This window comes from Azolla caroliniana, unplaced genomic scaffold (genome assembly GCF_043228905.1).
Source record: "Azolla caroliniana isolate FFs.n. ecotype wild unplaced genomic scaffold, voAzoCaro1.0.p SCAF_12, whole genome shotgun sequence".
Classification (NCBI taxonomy): Eukaryota; Viridiplantae; Streptophyta; class Polypodiopsida; order Salviniales; family Salviniaceae; genus Azolla; species Azolla caroliniana.
Window position 1 is genome coordinate 7,703,834 of NW_028230447.1, and position 19,241 is coordinate 7,723,074.

The 19,241-nt window shown below is 41.9% G+C and overlaps 1 protein-coding gene across 3 annotated transcripts; it reads left to right on the top strand.

The window, feature by feature from the left end:
- The first annotated feature begins 10,674 nt into the window (after positions 1-10,674).
- Positions 10,675-17,461, top strand: LOC147857009 (DEAD-box ATP-dependent RNA helicase 15-like). Of its 3 annotated transcripts, XM_087328272.1 has the most exons (12): positions 10,675-10,767; positions 12,228-12,347; positions 14,144-14,244; positions 14,325-14,497; positions 14,801-15,032; positions 15,132-15,250; positions 15,393-15,449; positions 15,564-15,748; positions 16,081-16,225; positions 16,409-16,492; positions 16,599-16,662; positions 16,976-17,461. In XM_087328272.1, the coding sequence occupies exons 2-12, from the start codon at positions 12,238-12,240 to the stop codon at positions 16,984-16,986; spliced, it is 1,281 nt and encodes a 426-aa protein (XP_087184398.1). In that variant the 5' UTR covers positions 10,675-10,767; positions 12,228-12,237; the 3' UTR covers positions 16,987-17,461. The 3 variants fall into 3 exon arrangements, with proteins under 3 accessions (XP_087184398.1, XP_087184399.1, XP_087184400.1); XM_087328273.1 differs by lacking the exons at positions 10,675-10,767; positions 12,228-12,347 and adding an exon at positions 12,364-12,563; XM_087328274.1 differs by lacking the exons at positions 10,675-10,767; positions 12,228-12,347 and adding an exon at positions 12,606-13,226.
- The last annotated feature ends 1,780 nt before the right edge of the window (positions 17,462-19,241 follow it).

The window sequence follows — 19,241 nt, forward strand, 5'->3', positions numbered from 1 at the left end:
TATCTCGTCGAAGTCGACGCCCTTCTTCTGCTGAAACCCCTTCACCACGATCCTGGCTTTGTATCTCGGGGGGTTTCCGGCATCTCCCGGTTTCAGCTTGAACACCCACTTGTTTCGAAGTGCCCGCTTTCCTTTCGGCAACTCCACAAGTTCATATGTGTGGTTCTCATGCAGGGAATCCATCTCGTCCTGCATGGCACTCAACCACCTGCGGCTCTGGGTGTCATGTTTTGCTTCTTCAAAGCTCTCCGGCTCCCCCTCGTCGGTTAGCAGCACGTGCTCTGGTTCCGGAAATCTCTGGGGGGCCCTTCTCTCTCTTAGAGGATATCTCCGTTCCGGAGCTTCGGTAATCGGTTCTTCCGATTCTTCTTCATCCGAATCCATTTCGGGATCGGGGCCGGTTCCGGTATCATTTTCATCTTCTTCGGCCGGTTCTGTTTCTTCACCGTCTTCGGCCGGATCCTCGAGTGCTAACCGGTCCCTTGCCGGTCGGGACTGCTCCTCGTAGAGTTGATCCTCACCGGTCGACTTGGAGCTCTTCATCTTCTTCTCCGACTCCCAGTCGGCGAGTGTCTTGTCCTCCATGAAGATGATGTCTCGACTCCTGAATATCTTCTTGTCGACCGGGTCCCATACTCGGTAGCCGAACTCGTCGTCGCCGTAACCGAGGAATATGCATGGCCGGGTCTTTGGATCTAGCTTTCCTCTCCGGTCCTTTGCCACATGCACGTATGCGAGACACCCGAACACCTTCAGATGCCGGTAGGACACTTCCTTACCGGTCCACACTTTCTGCGGCGTGTCTCCGTCCAAAGGTACTGAGGGTGATCTGTTTATCACGTATGTCGCCGTCGACATTGCCTCAGCCCAAAACCCCTTGGGTAATTTCGCGTGTGCCAGCATACTCCGGACCCTCTCCATTATGGTCCGGTTCATCCTCTCGGCCAGCCCGTTCAGTTCCGGCGTCTTCGGCACAGTAAACTCGAGTCGGATTCCCTTCGAGCGACAGTACTCCTGGAACTGCCCCCGGTATTCCCCTCCGTTATCCGCTCGTATCGCTTTCAGCTTCTTGCCGGATTCCCTTTCCACTCTCGCGTGGAGTTCCTTGAAGACGCACAACACTTGGTCCTTTGTCTTCAACGGTGCCGTCCACAGCTTCCGGCTGTGATCATCAATGAATGTTACGAAGTACTGGGCTCCGCCATGTGACTTCGTTTCTACCTGACACACATCAGTGTGCACCAACTCCAATGGTGCGCTACATCTCGTCGGTGGCCTTGAGTGGAAAGAGGTTCGGTTCTGCTTACCGGCCAGGCAATCGGTGCACTTCTCCAGGTGCACATGCTTCACTGGAATAAGGTTGTCTTCTGCAAGCCTCTTCATCCCCTTCTCACTCATGTGGCACAGTCTTTTGTGCCACAGCTCACCGGCAGTGTCGGCTGCCACATTCAGCTCTTCCGGACATAACCGGGCATTCATCAGGTACAGTGTGTTGTCTTTCCGGGCCCGAGCCACTATCAGGCTCCCCTTGCTGAACTTCATTACGCCGTTCCGGATGCTACCTGTGTAGCCTTCATCGTCTAGCCTCCCGGCCGAAATCAGGTTCAATCGAACCTCCGGAACGTGTCGGACATCCTTCAGCAGCATTTTGCATCCGGTCGGGGTTGTCAACCACACGTCTCCTATGCCGGAAATCCGGCACGTACCTTCATTCCCCATCCGAACACAGCCATGCTCACCAGCTGTGTAGGATGAGAAGTATCTTCTCTCCGGGGTCAGGTGGAACGATGCTCCGGAATCGACCACCCAGGTCGTCTCATCGCCGGCAATGTTTAGTTCACCTTCTTCGGTGATGAGCATGATTTCTTCCTCACTTGCCGCGAGTGCCGTTGTTCCTTTCCGGTCCTGCCCTCGCCGATCCGAACCTCTCCGGTCCGTGGCTCCCCGGTATGCACCGTTTCTCTCCGGTGACTTCTTCGAATCGGTGTCGTCGGCTCCGTTGTCTTTTCGGTAATGCCGACAATTCTTTCGGAAGTGCCCCGGCTTCCCACAGTGGAAGCATGTGGGCCTTCCTCTTGACTGCGACCGGGTCCCCGACTTCTCCCGTCTTTGCGGACTCCGGTTCCATTGTCTTCCCCGATCCGATTCGGTAAGCAGCGCCTTCGAGTCGGAGGCCGGTTCTTTATCTCTCCGACGCGCTTCTTCGTTCAAAATACTTGTCTTTACCGTTTGTAAGGACAAGTTATCTTCGGTGCAGGAGGTGCTGAGAGTCACCACCAAGTTCTCCCAGCTTTCCGGCAATGTACACATCAGGATGATGGCTTGCATTGCATCCTCCAACGGGAACTTGATCGCCGCAAGCTGATTCACGAATCCCATGAACGTGCTTACGTGTTCCACCATACTCTCGCCGTCCCGGTACTTGAGATTCACTATCTTCCTCATCAGGGAGGTCCGGTTCAACGCATTCTTCCTCTCGTAGAGGCCCGACAGCTTCTTCCACATCTCATATGCGTTGGTGTCGTTCGCCACATGTTGTAGGACGCTTACATCGACATATTGTCGGATCGTCGCTACGGCTTTCCGGTTCAGGAGTTTCCACTCCGACTCAAGTACCCCCTTCGGTATTTCCGACCTGTCAATCGGTTCGTACAGGTCCCGAACAATCAGAAGATCCTCCATCTTGATCTTCCAGTCGGCGTAATTCTGCGCATTCAGCACCATCATCCCCGGCTGCCCGCTGCCGCCGCCTTCCATTTTCTGCAGCAGTTCGCTCTGATACCAGATTGTTGGGAAATCGACACTTCGATTCACCTTCACCACTCGGCCACAACCGAGTAAGCGCAAATCAATGGAGCAGAAAATAGGAACCACAAAGAGAAACAAAAACGCGAACACACAGGGATTAACGTGGAAAACCCTAGACGGGAAAAACCACGGGAGTACAAGACTCCAAACCAACACTATACAGAGAAGTATACAATGGCGAGCTGCAAGGCGACGACCTTGAGCTCGCTGTCCTCGCCACAGGAGGCGGAAATACAAAGAGGCGTCGTCCTCTTCCTCTCTCGCGCTCTATCTCTCTCTCTCTCTCTCTCTCTCACGGCTGCTCCCTCTTCACTCCTCTTGAGTGGAAAAACAGAAAAATGATGAGCAACAAGAAAACTGTTTGCCCTAAGTCATATTTATACATATATGACTTTGGGGCTATTTACAACTATAGCCTCAGGGGCCCATAGCGAACATATTCACGGATATGTCCCTGCATCCGGATCGCTCTCCGGGTACATTCGTCATCCGGCACCGAAGCCGGGGTCTTCAACATCCGGATCCGAAACCGAAACCGGGCTCGTCGGCATTCATCTCCGACATCCGACCATCCCATCCGAAGGGATCGTAATCCCAACAGAAGCATTACGAAGCCGCGAACGCAACTTGAAGAAGGCGGCCGAAGAAGAATTAAAGAAGACCATTGAGAACCTCCGCCGGGCAAAGGGAAACCTGCGTAAAGGACATCATGCTTACGACCAGCTAAAGGAGGAAAAAGAGAAATTGTTGCAGGAGAAAGACAAGTTGCGACGGATGGCGGAGACGGAAATCGAAAGGCTGAAGGAAGAACTCCATCAACAGAAGGATCGGGAGGACCACGCGCGCCGGTAGATCAACCAGAGGCTGAAGCAGAAGACCGATGATTTTGATCATCTGCACCGGGACTACAAGTAGCTGGAGGCAGAGTATAAGCAACAGCAGGAAAGGATGGCCGAGCTCCGGTAAGAAGTTGATAGGGCCACAACGGCACTCGCCAACGAACGAGTTGAGAGTTCAAAGCTATTGGAGGAAGCGGCGATGGACCGGATGGAGCTCCACAAGCAGAACCATGAAGAAAAGGAAAGGGCGACAATGGTGTTACAGAGGTTGCAAACAACCTATCAAAGTCAATTGTCGCATTATAGGGAGCAGGAGGCAGACACGGTCAGAATCATCAAGCAATTGAAAGAGGAGCGACAAGCCACGGAGATCAAATCACAGATGGGAACCGAACGGATCCAGTGCATCCTCCGGGCAAGGCTCACCAAGACCAAACGCTTGATTGACGAGAGCTCTGTGCAATGGTGGACGAAATGGGCGCAGAATACAGCGGAACTCCAATTGCTCAGGGCGGACGTGGAAAACCGGCGGAAGGAAGGTGATGATTGTTATACGCTGACATCGGAGGACTTCACCGCCATAAGGGATGAGTTGGCCGAAGATTTCACAGCCTTGGTGGATGAACAATTGGTGCAGGTCCGACAGCTCATAGCTCAACTGGACGACGATCGGCTGGAGGCTCAAATCTAGTTTGAGAGCTATGAGCGGTCCCGGCTTCGGGAAGAAAAAGCAAGGAAGGCGGCAACGGTCAACCTTAGTGATGAGGAACCGTCGCCAGTACAAGGACCAAACGGGGACCATGCCGGGATCAATCAGCCAGCGACAACTCCGACGGAGGAGACAACGAAGGAAACATCGGTGCCAGAGCAACAAACGGAGCAGCAGCCCCAAATTGAGAAGGCACAAACAGAGCAGCCACAAACGGAACAGTAGCCACAGTAGCAGCAGCTAAAGCAGCAACAACAGATTCCCAACGAGCCATTGGAAATTCTGGAGCAAAGCATTCTGGATATTTTGGACGAAGAGTAGCAGGGCCGGATAATGGGTTCAACGTACAAGGTACTGTCCCACGGGCGTGCCATGTGTTACCCGGCCAGCAAGAAGGCTTAAGGATGTCCAGACCAGACTGTGAAAGGAATAGTTTATTCGGGAACTGTTGTAATTATTTTATTAATATGGACGGATGGACCGGAATCGGTATGCCGATCCGGATCCGGACCGATTCCAAATAGGTGCCGGTTGGCACCGTTTTGTACTTCGCACCGGAGACCTATATAAAGGCCCAGTTACAATGTAATTAACAGCGGATAATTAATAAAACTTATTGCCTTAACCTTTCAGTATTGATTACCGTTCTGTGCTTATTGTATATCTTACGCGTGTTAAGGATGCATTGTTAAGTAACCAATTAAGGTCTAATTAAGCATTGTGTCACAAGTCATCTTGCCGTAACACCCTTTGGTGAAGTGTCTTAAGTGGACACCTTGTGTTAGGCTGTTGTTCGGCCCGAGGATTAACAAAAAGGAGAGAGAGAGAGAGAGAGAGAGATGATGATAACAGATGATATATTATATGAAGAGTAAGTACAAAACAGCTATGAGGCTTAAGACTGGAGTTGAACCAATTTGGTTCAAAATAATGCCTTGTGCCTCCTTTTATAGTGCCCTCAGGAGTAGTCCTGAAGCTTTTAGAATGTTCTATAGAAATCTAGAATATACATTAACTTTCAATAGTAAAACTTAAATGAACATGATATTTTACGTATTACAATAGATAGTGTAATGGTCAAGAGCTCGACCCATATAACATAAGGGCATGGGTTCGAGTCTTGCCATATCATGGCACTGCCACTACAACCTCCCTTACGCCACCGCTCCCGAGTTGACTACCATCGAGATGCCGAAGAAGTTGATGTATAAGGAATCGAAGGGGAACAAAATACTCCTTGGTTTGCACCAAGATAAACGTGAACTCTACACCTCTCTATATATCCTTATTAGGCCTAACCATTAGGCTACTATACATGACTTTATGAGATGTGTGTGGAACCTCACTCTTTCTCACACTGAACACGCCACACCACGACATTGTGTGCTCACCGTCTGACATCCCATCATCTATATGGAGTGGATACGTGTCCAGAAAACCTTCTTCGCACACCGGCTCCTTGGTCCGAGATCCCGGTGCTCCCGCCCTGTTTCAACACAAACCCGTGGATATACGCGACATATTTGGTCTTGGAAAAGCGAGCGCAATTCGGGGAATGACTAAGGGTTGAAATGCCCTAATCGATGGAGATGGTCAGAGGGAAGGTGGCCGACAAAGGTGGCCAAGGACGAAGCCGCGGGAAAATTCGATGGAGAGGTGAAAAGTGGCAAGAGAGGAAGAGTCGGTATTCCGGCCCGAATGGAAGAAGACTCGGAAGGGAGTCGGTTGACCGAACTCGACCGAGACGACACATGATTCGACCGGCATCAATCGGCCGAAACCGATCCGGTGGCTGACCCAGTTGAACCCGATTGATCGAACCCATTTTGGCCGAATGCAAAGATGGACGGGTCGACAAGCCGGTTGATCACCATTGCCGAAATCTCACCTCTTCCCCTATATTGGCACATACTTGAGGATATGTGGTTTGGTGGGGGTGCATGTCGTGAATATTTTCGGCAATGGTGAGAAAATCGGGTACAACGAATAAAACGAGGATGTGCAACGACTTGCACGTGCACATGAGAAAATATGTATAGAAATAAGAAAGGGGAGGAATATAGGGCCTCCCACATTGTAACATCCCTCTCTCCTTGAACTATAAAAGGAGGTGAGGGGCCTCTTATTAAGGGGGTCACCCATTTTGAGTTAGGAGGGTGTACCATGTAGATCTAGGGTTTGGTAGTTTCTTCTTCTTCTTAGGGTTTCTACTCCGGTCTTCTTTACCCTATTTCGTTTTAGGGTTTCATTTTAGGTCTTCTTCGTTGTTGTCTCATGGGTTTAATTCCTTCTTTTGAGTGGAGGTTTAGTGTTCCGTTTTCGTTCTACATCTTGTGAGAGTTCGTGGGAGATTTAGGGTTTCCGATTTTCTTCGTGTGAGTTAGGGTTTATGCGGTTTAGGGTTTCGGTGTTACTATCTTCTTCTTTTTCATGTGAGAGTTTGGTTTGGTTCAGGGTTTCTACAACGACAGCTCTTTGGCATTCCGGTGGAGGTATTTAGTGGTTCAGCTTCCTCTCCTCGATGGAGAGTGTTTCGCATGGTGGCTGGTTCGAGAAGGGAGGGCAAAGTGGCATGACAACACTCCACCGTCTTCGGGGTGTGACCAACGATGGACGTCGCGGTCCCGGTGGCCCACTTGACTTGCCTTCGCCGGTTCCCATTCCTTAACTTGTTGTATTTAGCCGATTGTTTTGTAATATCCACCGAATTCATGGCATGTAAGCCAATTTGTTGTAAAAACATTTGTAATCTCTCTCTCTCTCTCTCTCTCTCTCTCTCTCTCTCTCTCTCTCTCTATATATATATATATATATATATATATATATATATATATATATCGTGTATATTCCTCTCAAGTTTTAACCTATTTGAGTTGAGTCCCTAGTTGCGACTAACTGTCTTGTTGTACCCGTAATCTTCATCGAACGGAAACCCTACCTTCATCAATTGGGTACAGTTGGAAGCCAATTGTAGAGCGTGAGACCTCCACCATCTGACTCCCTAGTACGTGACCCCCGTGGTCCCGCCCAAGCCGACATGCACGCGCGGATTTCCGCAACAACGATGTAGGCGGGTCTTCTCCAATCAGCCCATGCATCAGGCGATGGTATTGCAGGAGATGTAGATGTGACGTTGTAGCCACACTAAAGAGCCAACACAATGGCCTCACGGGTGGAGCTAATGGAACAGAAAGACAACAATTAACCTTCATCCAAAAATGGTTGTCCTCTCCCTTTCTTGAGTTAGTGGGCCTCCACATAAGATGAACCATAGTATGTAAAATCCGTGTTCGTCTAGCATAACATTCGTTTTCCTACGTTGGAAAGCGAATGTTATTCAAACATTCTTATGTTTTTTTTTGTTTTTCCCCCATTTTTTTAATGTTTTTTTTTGTTTTTTAGGCTTATTTACCTCATAATAAATAGTTAATCCAAAAGTATGGTATTTATCATTCTTTGAGGGTGTTTATGGTACGTATGGTTCATATTATGGATGGAACTATTGCGTCCCTATTGGGATTTGTATATAACATTCTTATCTATAAATTTTAATAACTAATGGAATGAGTTTGTTTTTGGAAAAAAAAATAGTAATTTGTCAATGCATTTGCAATTAACATTCATTGCATCAAGGTTCTTATTAGCCCACATTCACTTATTTTGCATTACAGTTTCTTTTGCAACTTCTTTGATTTCCTTTTCACGTATGGTCAAAATGCACTTTATTGAAAGTGAGAATACACTCCATTTGACTGCTAAATGTGCTTTAAGGGACAAAAATATCAACTTAAAATGTTGGAATTAGAGATGATGTGACACACAAATTTGTACAAGTTAATGGATTTTATTGCTTCAAAAGGTAATTTGTTATCACTTCAGTAATTACTTCGTGCTCCTTTGTTTATGGTGTGGGCTTCTTATTATTATGTGTTATTCTTCATATTTAATATGCTTAATTTTATGTCAATGCTCTACTCGTGTACAAAAGTGCATATATTCATTGAAACCATAAGGAATGGATTGTGTTTTGAATAATCAAATACAACTACGCATATAAGATGTAATGATAGGCATTTAGATAGACAACTCAAATTAGACATTTCATCTGAAACTAACATCTCAACACACTAGTGCATGAAACCCCTCGTGTGATTGGTCAAAACCAAGTTGACAAGTACCTAGGATTGTCACATGTATGGAGAAATCTACCTATGTCCAATTTTTTCCAACTTCTTCATACTTCTTATGCTTGAATGCTCCCAGTAAAGCTGATTGTTGCCCCTTTTGTACTTCATGATTTTGCCACTTTTCTCTAAACTACGAATATTTGCAATCATGATTAGCTTGGACTTCACACTTTTTTCGCATTTGTTGTCAATGATGAATGACGGTATCTTGTGTCAATTTACATGACATTGATGATTTCCAATTAATTTGAACTATATCAAGGGCAATGGAAACGTGGACCAATGGATGTTTGTGTTAATGGCGGTAGTCATGAATATGGGCAACCATATACTCCATTTCAACCACTTATCAAGAGATGGATGACCATACCATTTCATTCTAGTGGGGAAATGCCCTTCATTTAGCTACTCGAGCTTATGGTTAGATGTTGGTTATTCAACCGTTCTTGTTTCTATTCATTATCACATGATTCAATGTCCACAACCAACAATGGTAAGTTGCAGTCATAGAGATAAAACCTGTTGCAACCATGGTCTATGCCACTCCAACCATTGTATGTAATATGGGATGTTTACACTCAAACATGAAGGGGAGGGGGGGGGGCATTAATGTTGGGACATTTTTTTATTATAAAATTGCAATGTTAACCACCACAAAAAATGGGCAACACTATTTGTGGATCTTCACATTTTTGCATGTGGTATATTGTTGGAAGTTTTAAAAATGTAGTGGTCCATGACTTTGGTGGAATTAAACTTCCAAATGTATCCAAATTGTAAATAGGAAGTTAGAGATAGATTGTTTCACATGCAAAATTTAAAGTGAGGCATTTTGGTGAGCATGATGAACAATTAAGAATTGGGATAGTGCCACAGGGACCATGTGACATTGTAATGGGAAGGCATACAATTCTAAATCCCATCTCGGCTCACCATATCATGTGCATTACATGACTAACACATATAGAAGAAAGAAGAAGCAAAAAATAGCACTAAGAGAGTCCAAGAGTGCTCATCGAGGATGGTAGGACTTGGAGTAGTTGGAGCGAAAGTCAAATTATGTTGTTTATCTCATACTTTATTGGGCACAAAGCCCTTGGAACATTATATTTGCCTCTTTGGATTCCACTAGCTCATAGTCTACAAGGAACACAAATTTGACCTTGAACTTTGGGTCTTGAGTTCAAATAACATCATTATACTTTTTAACATGTTTCTTACACCATATACACTTCACCCAAACTATAGGCCATGTTGTTGAGTCAAACTACAGACTAATAACTTCATGGTACATTGGTTCTCCTAAACTACATGCCATGCCAATGATGCCAATGCAGTGGGCTAAATGTTCGATGGCCTCATCGTGTATATATCGCTTATCCCAAACTATATGCTGCATTAGTGTATTGGGTTAGCAATCTACAAACTCGTCATATATATAGCATCAACTCAACCAACGTGTCGTGTTAACGTATTGGGCGAGGTCTCAGTCCTAAATAGCACTTCTCATACACATGACCACACAAAAAAAAAGTTGCAGGTTGTTGGATTGAATGAATGACTGATGGTATCCACCAAGAGGTGCGAGTGGTGTATCGCTTCTCTTGCTCAACCAAACTTATAACGAAAGCCATCCGTGTGGCTATGCTACATATTGAATGGGCTGCCGAAGGTGGTGCAGTCGAGCATCTCCTCTCTCGTGGATGTGGGTGCCGAGTTTGTATATCGGACAGGAAAATCGGCATATCATCAATCGAAATGACCTGGGGACATGCCGCACGGTCATCACGGAGCATCGCGGGCGGCCCACCAACACATTTGTTTACTCCATCAGTGAAGAAGAAGAAGAAGAAGAAGAAGAAGAAGAAGAAGAAGAAGAAGAGGATTAGGGTTTTGTTGGGTGCTCTTTTGCTTCTTACACACACACACACACACTCTCTCTCTCTCTCTCTCACACACACACACACACACACACACACACACACACACACACACTCTCTCTCTCTCTCTCTCTGTGTCTCTGTGTCTCTGTTTCTGCTCTTTTGCGTTCTGTTCTGTTCTCTCTCTCTCCCTTCCTTTCCTGCTTTGCTTGCCTTCCTCTTCTGCGCGCGCTTAGGGCGGAGAGATCTGTTGAGGCGGATCTTCTTCTCTCTGTCCGGCCCGACGCCATACACTCGACGCCTCCCCGTCAGCCCTTGCGTTTTCGACAAACAGGCCCAGGTCAGTCTCCACCTCTTTCTCCTGCTCTTCGCTCATGTCATTCTAGCTTTCCACAGTAGGGTTTTGCAGTGGTATTTGGGGTTTTCAATAGTGTCAGGGATTTTTACGTGGGGCGTAGGATTTTATGGTGGAGTTGGACTTGAACTTTACAGTGAATTTTAGGTTCTCACATTGGAGCTCTAGTGGGTTTTAGGATGGAGTTAGGGTTATGGAATTCGAGTTTTATAGTGAAGTTAAGGTTTTACTGTGATTGAAGACTCTGCAATCGATTTAAGGGTTTACAATCTAATTAGGGTCTACTGTAACTTTCAGTTTTACAGTGGATTTAGGTTTTTGAATTGGAATTATGGGGTTACAGTGGCATTAATGTCTTGCCTGTGGAATTAGGATTCACACTGAATTTAAGAACTTAACAGTGTACTAGTAGTGAACATATAAAAGGTTTTGCAATGAACATAGTTTTTCACTGGAACGTTATGGTTTCACATTCGTCAAGGTTTCATAGTGCATTGAGGGTTTTTACAGAACATCTAGGGTATTTTGCAGAGTAGTTAGGGCAGTAGAGTCGATGTTTCTACAATGCGGTTAGGGTTTTGACTTGGAGTCAGGTTTCGTACTGTGGATTTATTGTGCTACTGGAATTAAGTTTAACAATACAGTATTAGAATTTTTGCTATGGATTTTTGCTTCTGAAGGGGTATTAGAGTTTTACTGGGATAAGGTTTGGCAGCAGGGTTAGGCTTACTACTGGAAGTAGGAATCAAATTTTTTTTCATCTGATATTGATTATAAGCTCTTTCTCTGTGTATACTATCTGCTGAAAGGAAAACGTATTTGCCCACATATTTCGGAACCTTTGATTTCTAGTTTAGCGTGGCAGGTTTTACAGGGAAGATGAAATTAGGTTTTTAATGGTGGATCCTTTTTTTCACTTCATTTTTATTTTGGATTCTGTCCTTTGCCCTCATTATTTGCAGTAGAATTATGCTTTCACATGGAATTAAGATTTTATTCTGGGGTTTACTGTTTTTCACTTGATATCACTTGGTACCTTTTGTAAGTTCCTAAGTTTGGCGGTCTTCTTTCCCAGCAGACTTCAAAATTTGACGCGAGTTTTAGGATTCTTACAATAGTAGGATTTTGTTGTGCAATTAGTGTTTTTACACTTATTTTGATTGTGATTTCTTTCTCTGCAAGGAATTTGCTCCTTAGCCTCATTGTTTTTATTCCCTGATTTGTTTGTTTAAATCGGTGTCCTTAGTGAAGTTCAAGTTTTATACTAAGTTAAGGGTTTTTATAATGGAATTAAGATTTTACAGTGGAGTTAGGGACGTTTTACTTGATTTCCTGACAAGGTTCTTCCCTCTGCCAAAAAGACGCCAAAGATTTACTCTCATTATTTTGAATTCTTTTTAATGTGCTACGCGAAGACTGGTTTCCTGAATTGTGTGGTTCCTTGTTCAGGTTTAGAAGAATGGGAGACATGAAGGATGGCGATACCTATCAAGAGGAGCTCCTTGACTATGAAGAAGAAGAAGAAGCTGCCCCTGATGCAGTCACGGCAAAAGCAAATGGAGGCAAAAAGTAAGTCATGGAGTCCTACGCCTAACAAACTTTCAACCTCACAAATTCTCAAGTATAAAATCATTATCAAAGCCTTGCTCTAGATGGTCAAAGTGATGTTAAAGCTACTTCCAACCGATCAAGCTTAATCTAAAGTAAGCCAATCCACTTCAATCCAACCGAGGGATAAGCTAAAGTAAACTAAGTTACTCCGTTCCAAGCAACATCTAAGCTAAAGTAAGCTAATCTACTTCAGTACATTCATGGTTAACCTAACCTAACCTAAACCTCTTCAATCCAATCAAAGGTTAAGTTAAAGTAATGTCATTGTTCTCGGCCGTTTGCCTTTGATGTGGTTCTGCTTGATTCATCTCTCGATCTTCTTAGTATAAATTATTGCAGTTCAGCAATCCACTTATGGAGATGCAATATAATTAGGAAACTGAAGAGATTTTCAACTATTTCGAGGGCACTCTTTAAGAACAAAATCTCTATGGCTTATGCCCGGCGTATTATTCAATGTGCTCAGAAGTTATCGTGGTTTTTCTAGATCTTATAAATATAGTAGAAGATTATGTTTTCTATTTCCATAGTATCATGGGTTCCCATATAGGAGTTTGTAGTTTTACAGCTTATCAATTTCAGCTCAGCAAGAGGATAACAGTCCGAAAAGTAGATTATGTACTTTCTCTCAAATGTTGGGTGGTTATGGTCAACCTTGAGAATTTTATGTTTAAGGTTGGAATGCAAATAATCTACCTTACTTTGAATAACCTAAGCTGGTCAGCTTCCATGGGTAGTATTGATTTGCTGGAGTCACTTCTGCTATTTTCTGCTCGTGGTTATCTCATTGTCTGGATTTAAGCAGTGTGCTAAAGGGAATAAATACTCATGATTAAGGTGTACGAGGCAAAACCATGGTCTAACATTGTATCTGTTAAGAAATGTAGTGGGAACACATGCTGGATATGGGAAATAAGTAGTTTAATGATTGTTAGTATGTGCTTGTGATATGATGTTTGGATTTTCTTTGAAAAATGCAGTAACCATTATGGTTGCGGAAATCAGGGAAGTGATGGGGAAGTGATGTAACTATATCCTAATTATGAAGTCATGTGTAGGGGGGTGTTTAACTCATCACACGTTTCACATCCCTTCTTTTTTATTATTGAACATGCCAGAAAATCTTCAGAAGGGAAGTTTCAAAAGTGATCTAGGTTTTATATTCATGCTTAATTTTGTTATTGTTGGTCAATAAACACCTGCTTGTTGGTTGTGGGCAGTCTTTACAGTTCTTATCTTTGAGCTGTTTCTGAATTACTGAAGTCATGTGTGTGTGTGTGTGTGGTGGGTCAACTCATTACATGTTTCACATTTCTTCTTTCTAATATGGAACTTGCCAGAAAATCTTCTAAAGTGAAAGGTTTTATATACATGCTTAATTTTGTTATTGTGGGTAGATAAACTCCTGGTTTTTGGTTGTGGGCAGTCCATACAGCTCTTATCTTTTAGCTGTATCCTAATTGCTGAAGTCATGTGAGTGTGTGTGTGGGGGATTCATTACTTGTTTCACATTTCTTCTTTATATTATGCAAGTTGCCAGAAAATCTTCTGAAGTTAAGTTTCAAAGTTATCCACGTTTCATAAATGTGCTTAATTTTGTTATTGTGGGTAGATAAACACCTGCTTTTTGGTTGTGGGCATTCTATGCAGCTCTTTTCTTTTTAAAAAGTTGAATGCATGGAGCTGTATATCACAAGGAGATATACTGCAATAAGTGCTTGTGGAATTACAATTCTAATTATGTCTTTGTGCAGAGGATATGTTGGTATACATAGTTCAGGTTTTAGGGACTTCCTACTGAAACCTGAGTTACTACGGGCTATAGTTGACTCTGGATTTGAACACCCATCTGAAGGTAACTTGTCTATTGTACCTACCAGCCTCTATTTATCCATCACCTGAAGGTGACAATGTTAAATTGTGTTCATGGCCCAGTTCAACATGAATGTATTCCTCAAGCGATATTGGGAATGGATGTTATCTGCCAAGCAAAGTCAGGAATGGGGAAAACTGCAGTATTTGTGCTATCAACACTTCAACAGATTGAACCTGTTAGTGGTCAAGTCGCCGCGCTTGTGCTTTGTCATACTCGTGAATTGGCATACCAGGTAAATACACTATGTTTATACTTTTAAGCAGGAGAAAACTATGAAATACCCTGGGTATTTGGGGACATACTGATAACGTAGTGAAATTTGGAGAAATAAAGAAAAGCTTAGGGCTATAATTTATTTCAGATTTTTTCTGTTTTAAGTATTTCTTGGATTTTTTTGTGTTCTCATTTTTGTTTTTGTACTTGCTTCACACCTGTTAACGCTATTGTTTTTTGAAATTTGAGTATTATGGCAGTTTTACTAATGCTTAAGTGTGTGCTCTTGTTTCATTTTTTACCTTTGCTTTTGTTCTTGCAGATCTGCCATGAATTTGAGAGATTCAGCACTTATCTTCCAGATATCAAAGTATCTGTGTTCTATGGAGGTGTAAATATTAAAACTCATAAAGATCTTTTGAAAAATGAGTGTCCACATGTAGTGGTTGGAACACCTGGAAGAATCCTAGGTTTGGCGAGAGACAAAGATTTGAACTTAAAAAGTGTGAGGCATTTTATCCTTGATGAGTGTGACAAGATGCTCGATTCTCTTGGTAAGTGGTCATGGCACTAATAGTATTTGTTTAATGTTCTGATTTATTGTTTGAAGTGTGATCTTATAATTTTCCTTTGATTTCTGCCTATGGTTTCAGACATGCGGAAGGATGTGCAAGAAATCTTCAAACTAACTCCACATGACAAGCAAGTAATGATGTTTTCAGCAACCTTGAGCAAAGAAATTCGTCCAGTTTGCAAGCGGTTTATGCAAGATGTAAGGACCTCCCTAACTTCTAGCTTGTGTATTTTAGTCTGGTATGATTATGCAAAGAAATAAATATTTGGGTTGTATTTATTGATAGTTAACCCAAGGTACATCGTTATTGGCTGATATGTTTGTTATTATTACATTACAGCCGATGGAGATCTATGTGGATGATGAGGCAAAGCTGACTTTGCATGGTCTTGTGCAGGTTTGTCTTTCTTTTGTGATTGCTTCTCCCCATAATGATCACATCTGAATGGCTGTTTTAAGCTTATTTTGTAAAGTTTGAATCCTAATTATGAGATTGCATTTTTTTAATCAGCATTATATTAAGCTGAGTGAGAAAGAGAAAAACCGAAAACTAAACGATCTCTTGGATGCACTGGACTTCAATCAAGTGGTGATATTTGTGAAGAGTGTTAGTAGGGCTGCTGAGCTAAATAAGCTTCTTGTGGAATGCAATTTCCCCTCAATTTGCATTCATTCCGGCATGTCACAAGAAGAAAGGTTCTGTACTATTTCTCCATTTCTTCCTATATTGAGAAGTTTTAAGCAAGATACATGTCTCCATACAGTCTAGTATCATTATGAATTAAAAATACTAAATATTATGAGTGATACTTACCCTAAAATTAACATTTAGGAATGACATTGAAATGCAAAGTTTTTCTGTCAATGTGAAGGAAATAGAGTTTTGATTGGTTACTACATGCTCAATTAAAAAAATTTAACATATAGATATTAACCTGAGGTAGGATGCGGCTCTAAGGACATGCGAGAATATTTGATCCTTGCTGACTTAGTAAATTAAATGATCCAAATTTGTATATGTCTTCCAGGTTAACACGATACAAAGGTTTCAAGGAAGGACACAAGAGAATATTGGTTGCAACTGACTTGGTAGGCAGAGGTATAGATATTGAGAGAGTGAACATTGTCATCAACTATGATATGCCTGAAACGGCTGATTCATATCTTCATAGGGTAAGTGTATATTTCCATTGTACACATTTGAGTTTCTTAATGACACTAGTATGTTTTGTCATTCTTGTGATTGTACACGTATTCATATTCATATGGTGAGAGTTCACCTCCATGATATGCATTTTGTGATCTTAATTCTACGATAGTTATCTTAATTTTTATGGTCATATATTTTTATTACAGGTTGGAAGAGCTGGTCGATTTGGTACTAAAGGCTTGGGGATAACATTTGTAGCTTCTACCGAAGATTCAAATGTGCTCAACCAGGTAAACTTACCTCTTCTGAATTGAAATATTACTACAATAGAAGGGAAAGTATTATTGATGGGCCAAACGTGTAGTAATGGTGCCAAAAACATTGGTTCATGCTCAGGTGCAAGAGAGGTTTGAAGTTGATATTAAAGAGTTACCGGAGCAAATCGATACATCCACATATAGTAAGCTGAACAATCTCTTTACTATGTCAAGTTTTTGACAATCGTTTCGTTTTTCTTTCTCTGATCTTAATGTTTCTTTGAAGGGGGGTGATTGGGATTTGAATTCCTGATCTATGGGCCTATAGCCCTTATTGGCAAAAAAATTAGGCCTATATCTCTTGGCACTGTAATTTTTATTGATGTCTTTTAGTGTTATTCAATGATTCCTAATGTTATCTAAGATAAGATATTGGAGAATCAATAATTATTTTTGTTAAATGTTCTTTTAGTATATTGGCTAATGCTAAATCAATTTTGATTGGACATCATGCAGTGCCTTCATGAGAAATGTTTACAACATGATACAGATACACTGCCTTCGAAACGATGATGAATCAGTATCTCTAAACCAGCAATGAATGGTAGTAGTAACATTTTGTTTCACTTATGGACAATGTGGCTTGGTTTCACATGCATTTTGCTGGTCAGAATTGAAATGTATACCATTTGGGAAATCATTAGCAAGCTTGTTATGGAAATTGGCCCATGTTTTTTCTTTAACTAGTTAGAAAAGTCGAAGATTGCTTTGTATAACTCTTTTTTTAAATCTTAGCAGGATATTATACGAAGCTCTTCTTCCATTTAACTATAGTTGATGTTTTTGAATAGCTCGGAACTTAGGCAGAGCCTTACACTTCAACGTTCAAACTTGGGCAAAAAGATGTTAAACGCAAGTGTATGCAAAGCAGTCTGTATTTTGTTGCATGTAACTGATCTTTGTAGGCTTACCTATTGGTATAATTTACTTGTTTGTTGAAGCCGTGGATGTATATTAATGATATGAAAGTGAAACAAGCAGATGTTATATCAGAATTTGTTGTTTTCATATCTACTTTAAAGGACATTGTGAAGATGTTAATATTTCACAAATGCCATTGAACAGTCGATTGCTTGTTTGCACGCACTTTATAATAGAGTATAGGTCATTTGACGTTTTGTGTATCCAAGTGCTTACTGCAATGCGTAGTTTTGTGCTAATCATGTAAGTATATGAGTAGCTTCACAAGTGATGGGGAGATGAGATCTGTTAACAAGAATGAAAGATGAAGTTATACATAAAAACCTGCGAAGTGCTTTTAGTGGTTGAGCTTGCCAAGGCCTGCGGATGCTGGAAGAATCTTATTTAAACTTATTCTAATAAGAAATTTATCCAGCTTGTGTGATCGTCTTATCTGCTCCTTTGTCTGTTGAAATTGATAGGTATGGCCAGAAACTGTTAGCCATTGACTCAATGTCACTCCTTTGCTCTTGTTAGCTGAGGACAGGAATAATAAGCAGCTATTGCTTATCCAAAAGTCTTGCCTGACGCCTTATGTATTTGCGTCCTTTTAAATAATATACCCTTGTTATTTTTTATGGATCTTCATGCAAAATTTACAGATTGACAAAAACATTGCCATTTTTGCTGGTTGCAATGTTGGTACCTTATGCTGGTTATGACATTAGCTTAATCAGTGGCTAAGGTATACCTCACTTTTTTCTCCCTGTGTTATGTTTAACAAATAAACTGATCTTACAAATCATTGTTGATCGATAGATGGTAATTAAATCATTGTTGATTGTATCCTTGTAAAATTTTAATTTTCTTTCTTTCTTTGCTTCTTATTTTGTCAACCTCATTGTCTCATCCCACTTTTGCCCCGATCTTTTCAAAGTTGACTCTTTGCCAAACTGGTTTGATCTTCAAGCTATTGCATTAGATTGAATGGTGTAGTATGTTCTTAAAAGTTGGTTGAATTACCAGTTTTCTAGTATACACGCAAATATGCTATGTTTTTTTAAGAACATTTTGATGAGTGCAAGGATAAGGTCTGTATGTATGATGCTTGTAACAATGTTCGACTTGCAACGTAACTCAAGAGGCAATTTGTGAGTAGGAAAGTCTAAGAAACAACTACTTGAAATTCATATTTCTCTTGGATAACATATTTTCAAGATATTTTGTTAGTATGATAAGCTTAGCAACCTAAGAAGTTGGTTACATGCCCTTTTCAGGGTGGGGTAAAGTTGCAACTTCATATTGGGGAACATGGTTACAATGAATTTGAGGTCACTATCTGGTGAATGTTTCTTGGATAACAAACTAAAATTGTTGAGAGTATATTAGAACTAAAATTTCCAGTCTACATTAGTATGTCAAGAACCTCGAAATTCATATTTATTTCTAAACAGGGTGTTTACAATGTGAAGGATCTATTGATAGATGATGCTTGTTTATCCCAACCAATGTGGGAGCAAGTATACATGTCCCCCACAAAGAGAAATTTGGTACAAAATAATGGATTTGGTCCATGATTGGATACCTTTTCCGTCACTAGAGACAATTATTTACAACATTGGAATGTGGGTATTGGCTCCAAACTCTCTACCAATGAATCAAATTAGAACAAGGGTATACTAGTTGCTTCTTCTTGCTCCATGCATAGCTAAACCATACTCTTGGTGGAAAATTTGCCTAATAATAATATGGCACATTGCTTTGCCATTAAAAGAGAGGTTATTCTTATGGTCTTGCTTACTTGGAGGTTATAGTAGTAGTA

Coding starts and splice junctions, on each gene's coding strand:
- LOC147857009 (XM_087328272.1), top strand. CDS start 12,238: ATGGGAGACATGAAGGATGGCGATACCTATCAAGAGGAGCTCCTTGAC. Junction 14,498..14,800: donor CTCGTGAATTGGCATACCAG/GTAAATACACTA, acceptor TTGTTCTTGCAG/ATCTGCCATGAATTTGAGAG. Junction 15,749..16,080: donor GGCATGTCACAAGAAGAAAG/GTTCTGTACTAT, acceptor TATGTCTTCCAG/GTTAACACGATACAAAGGTT.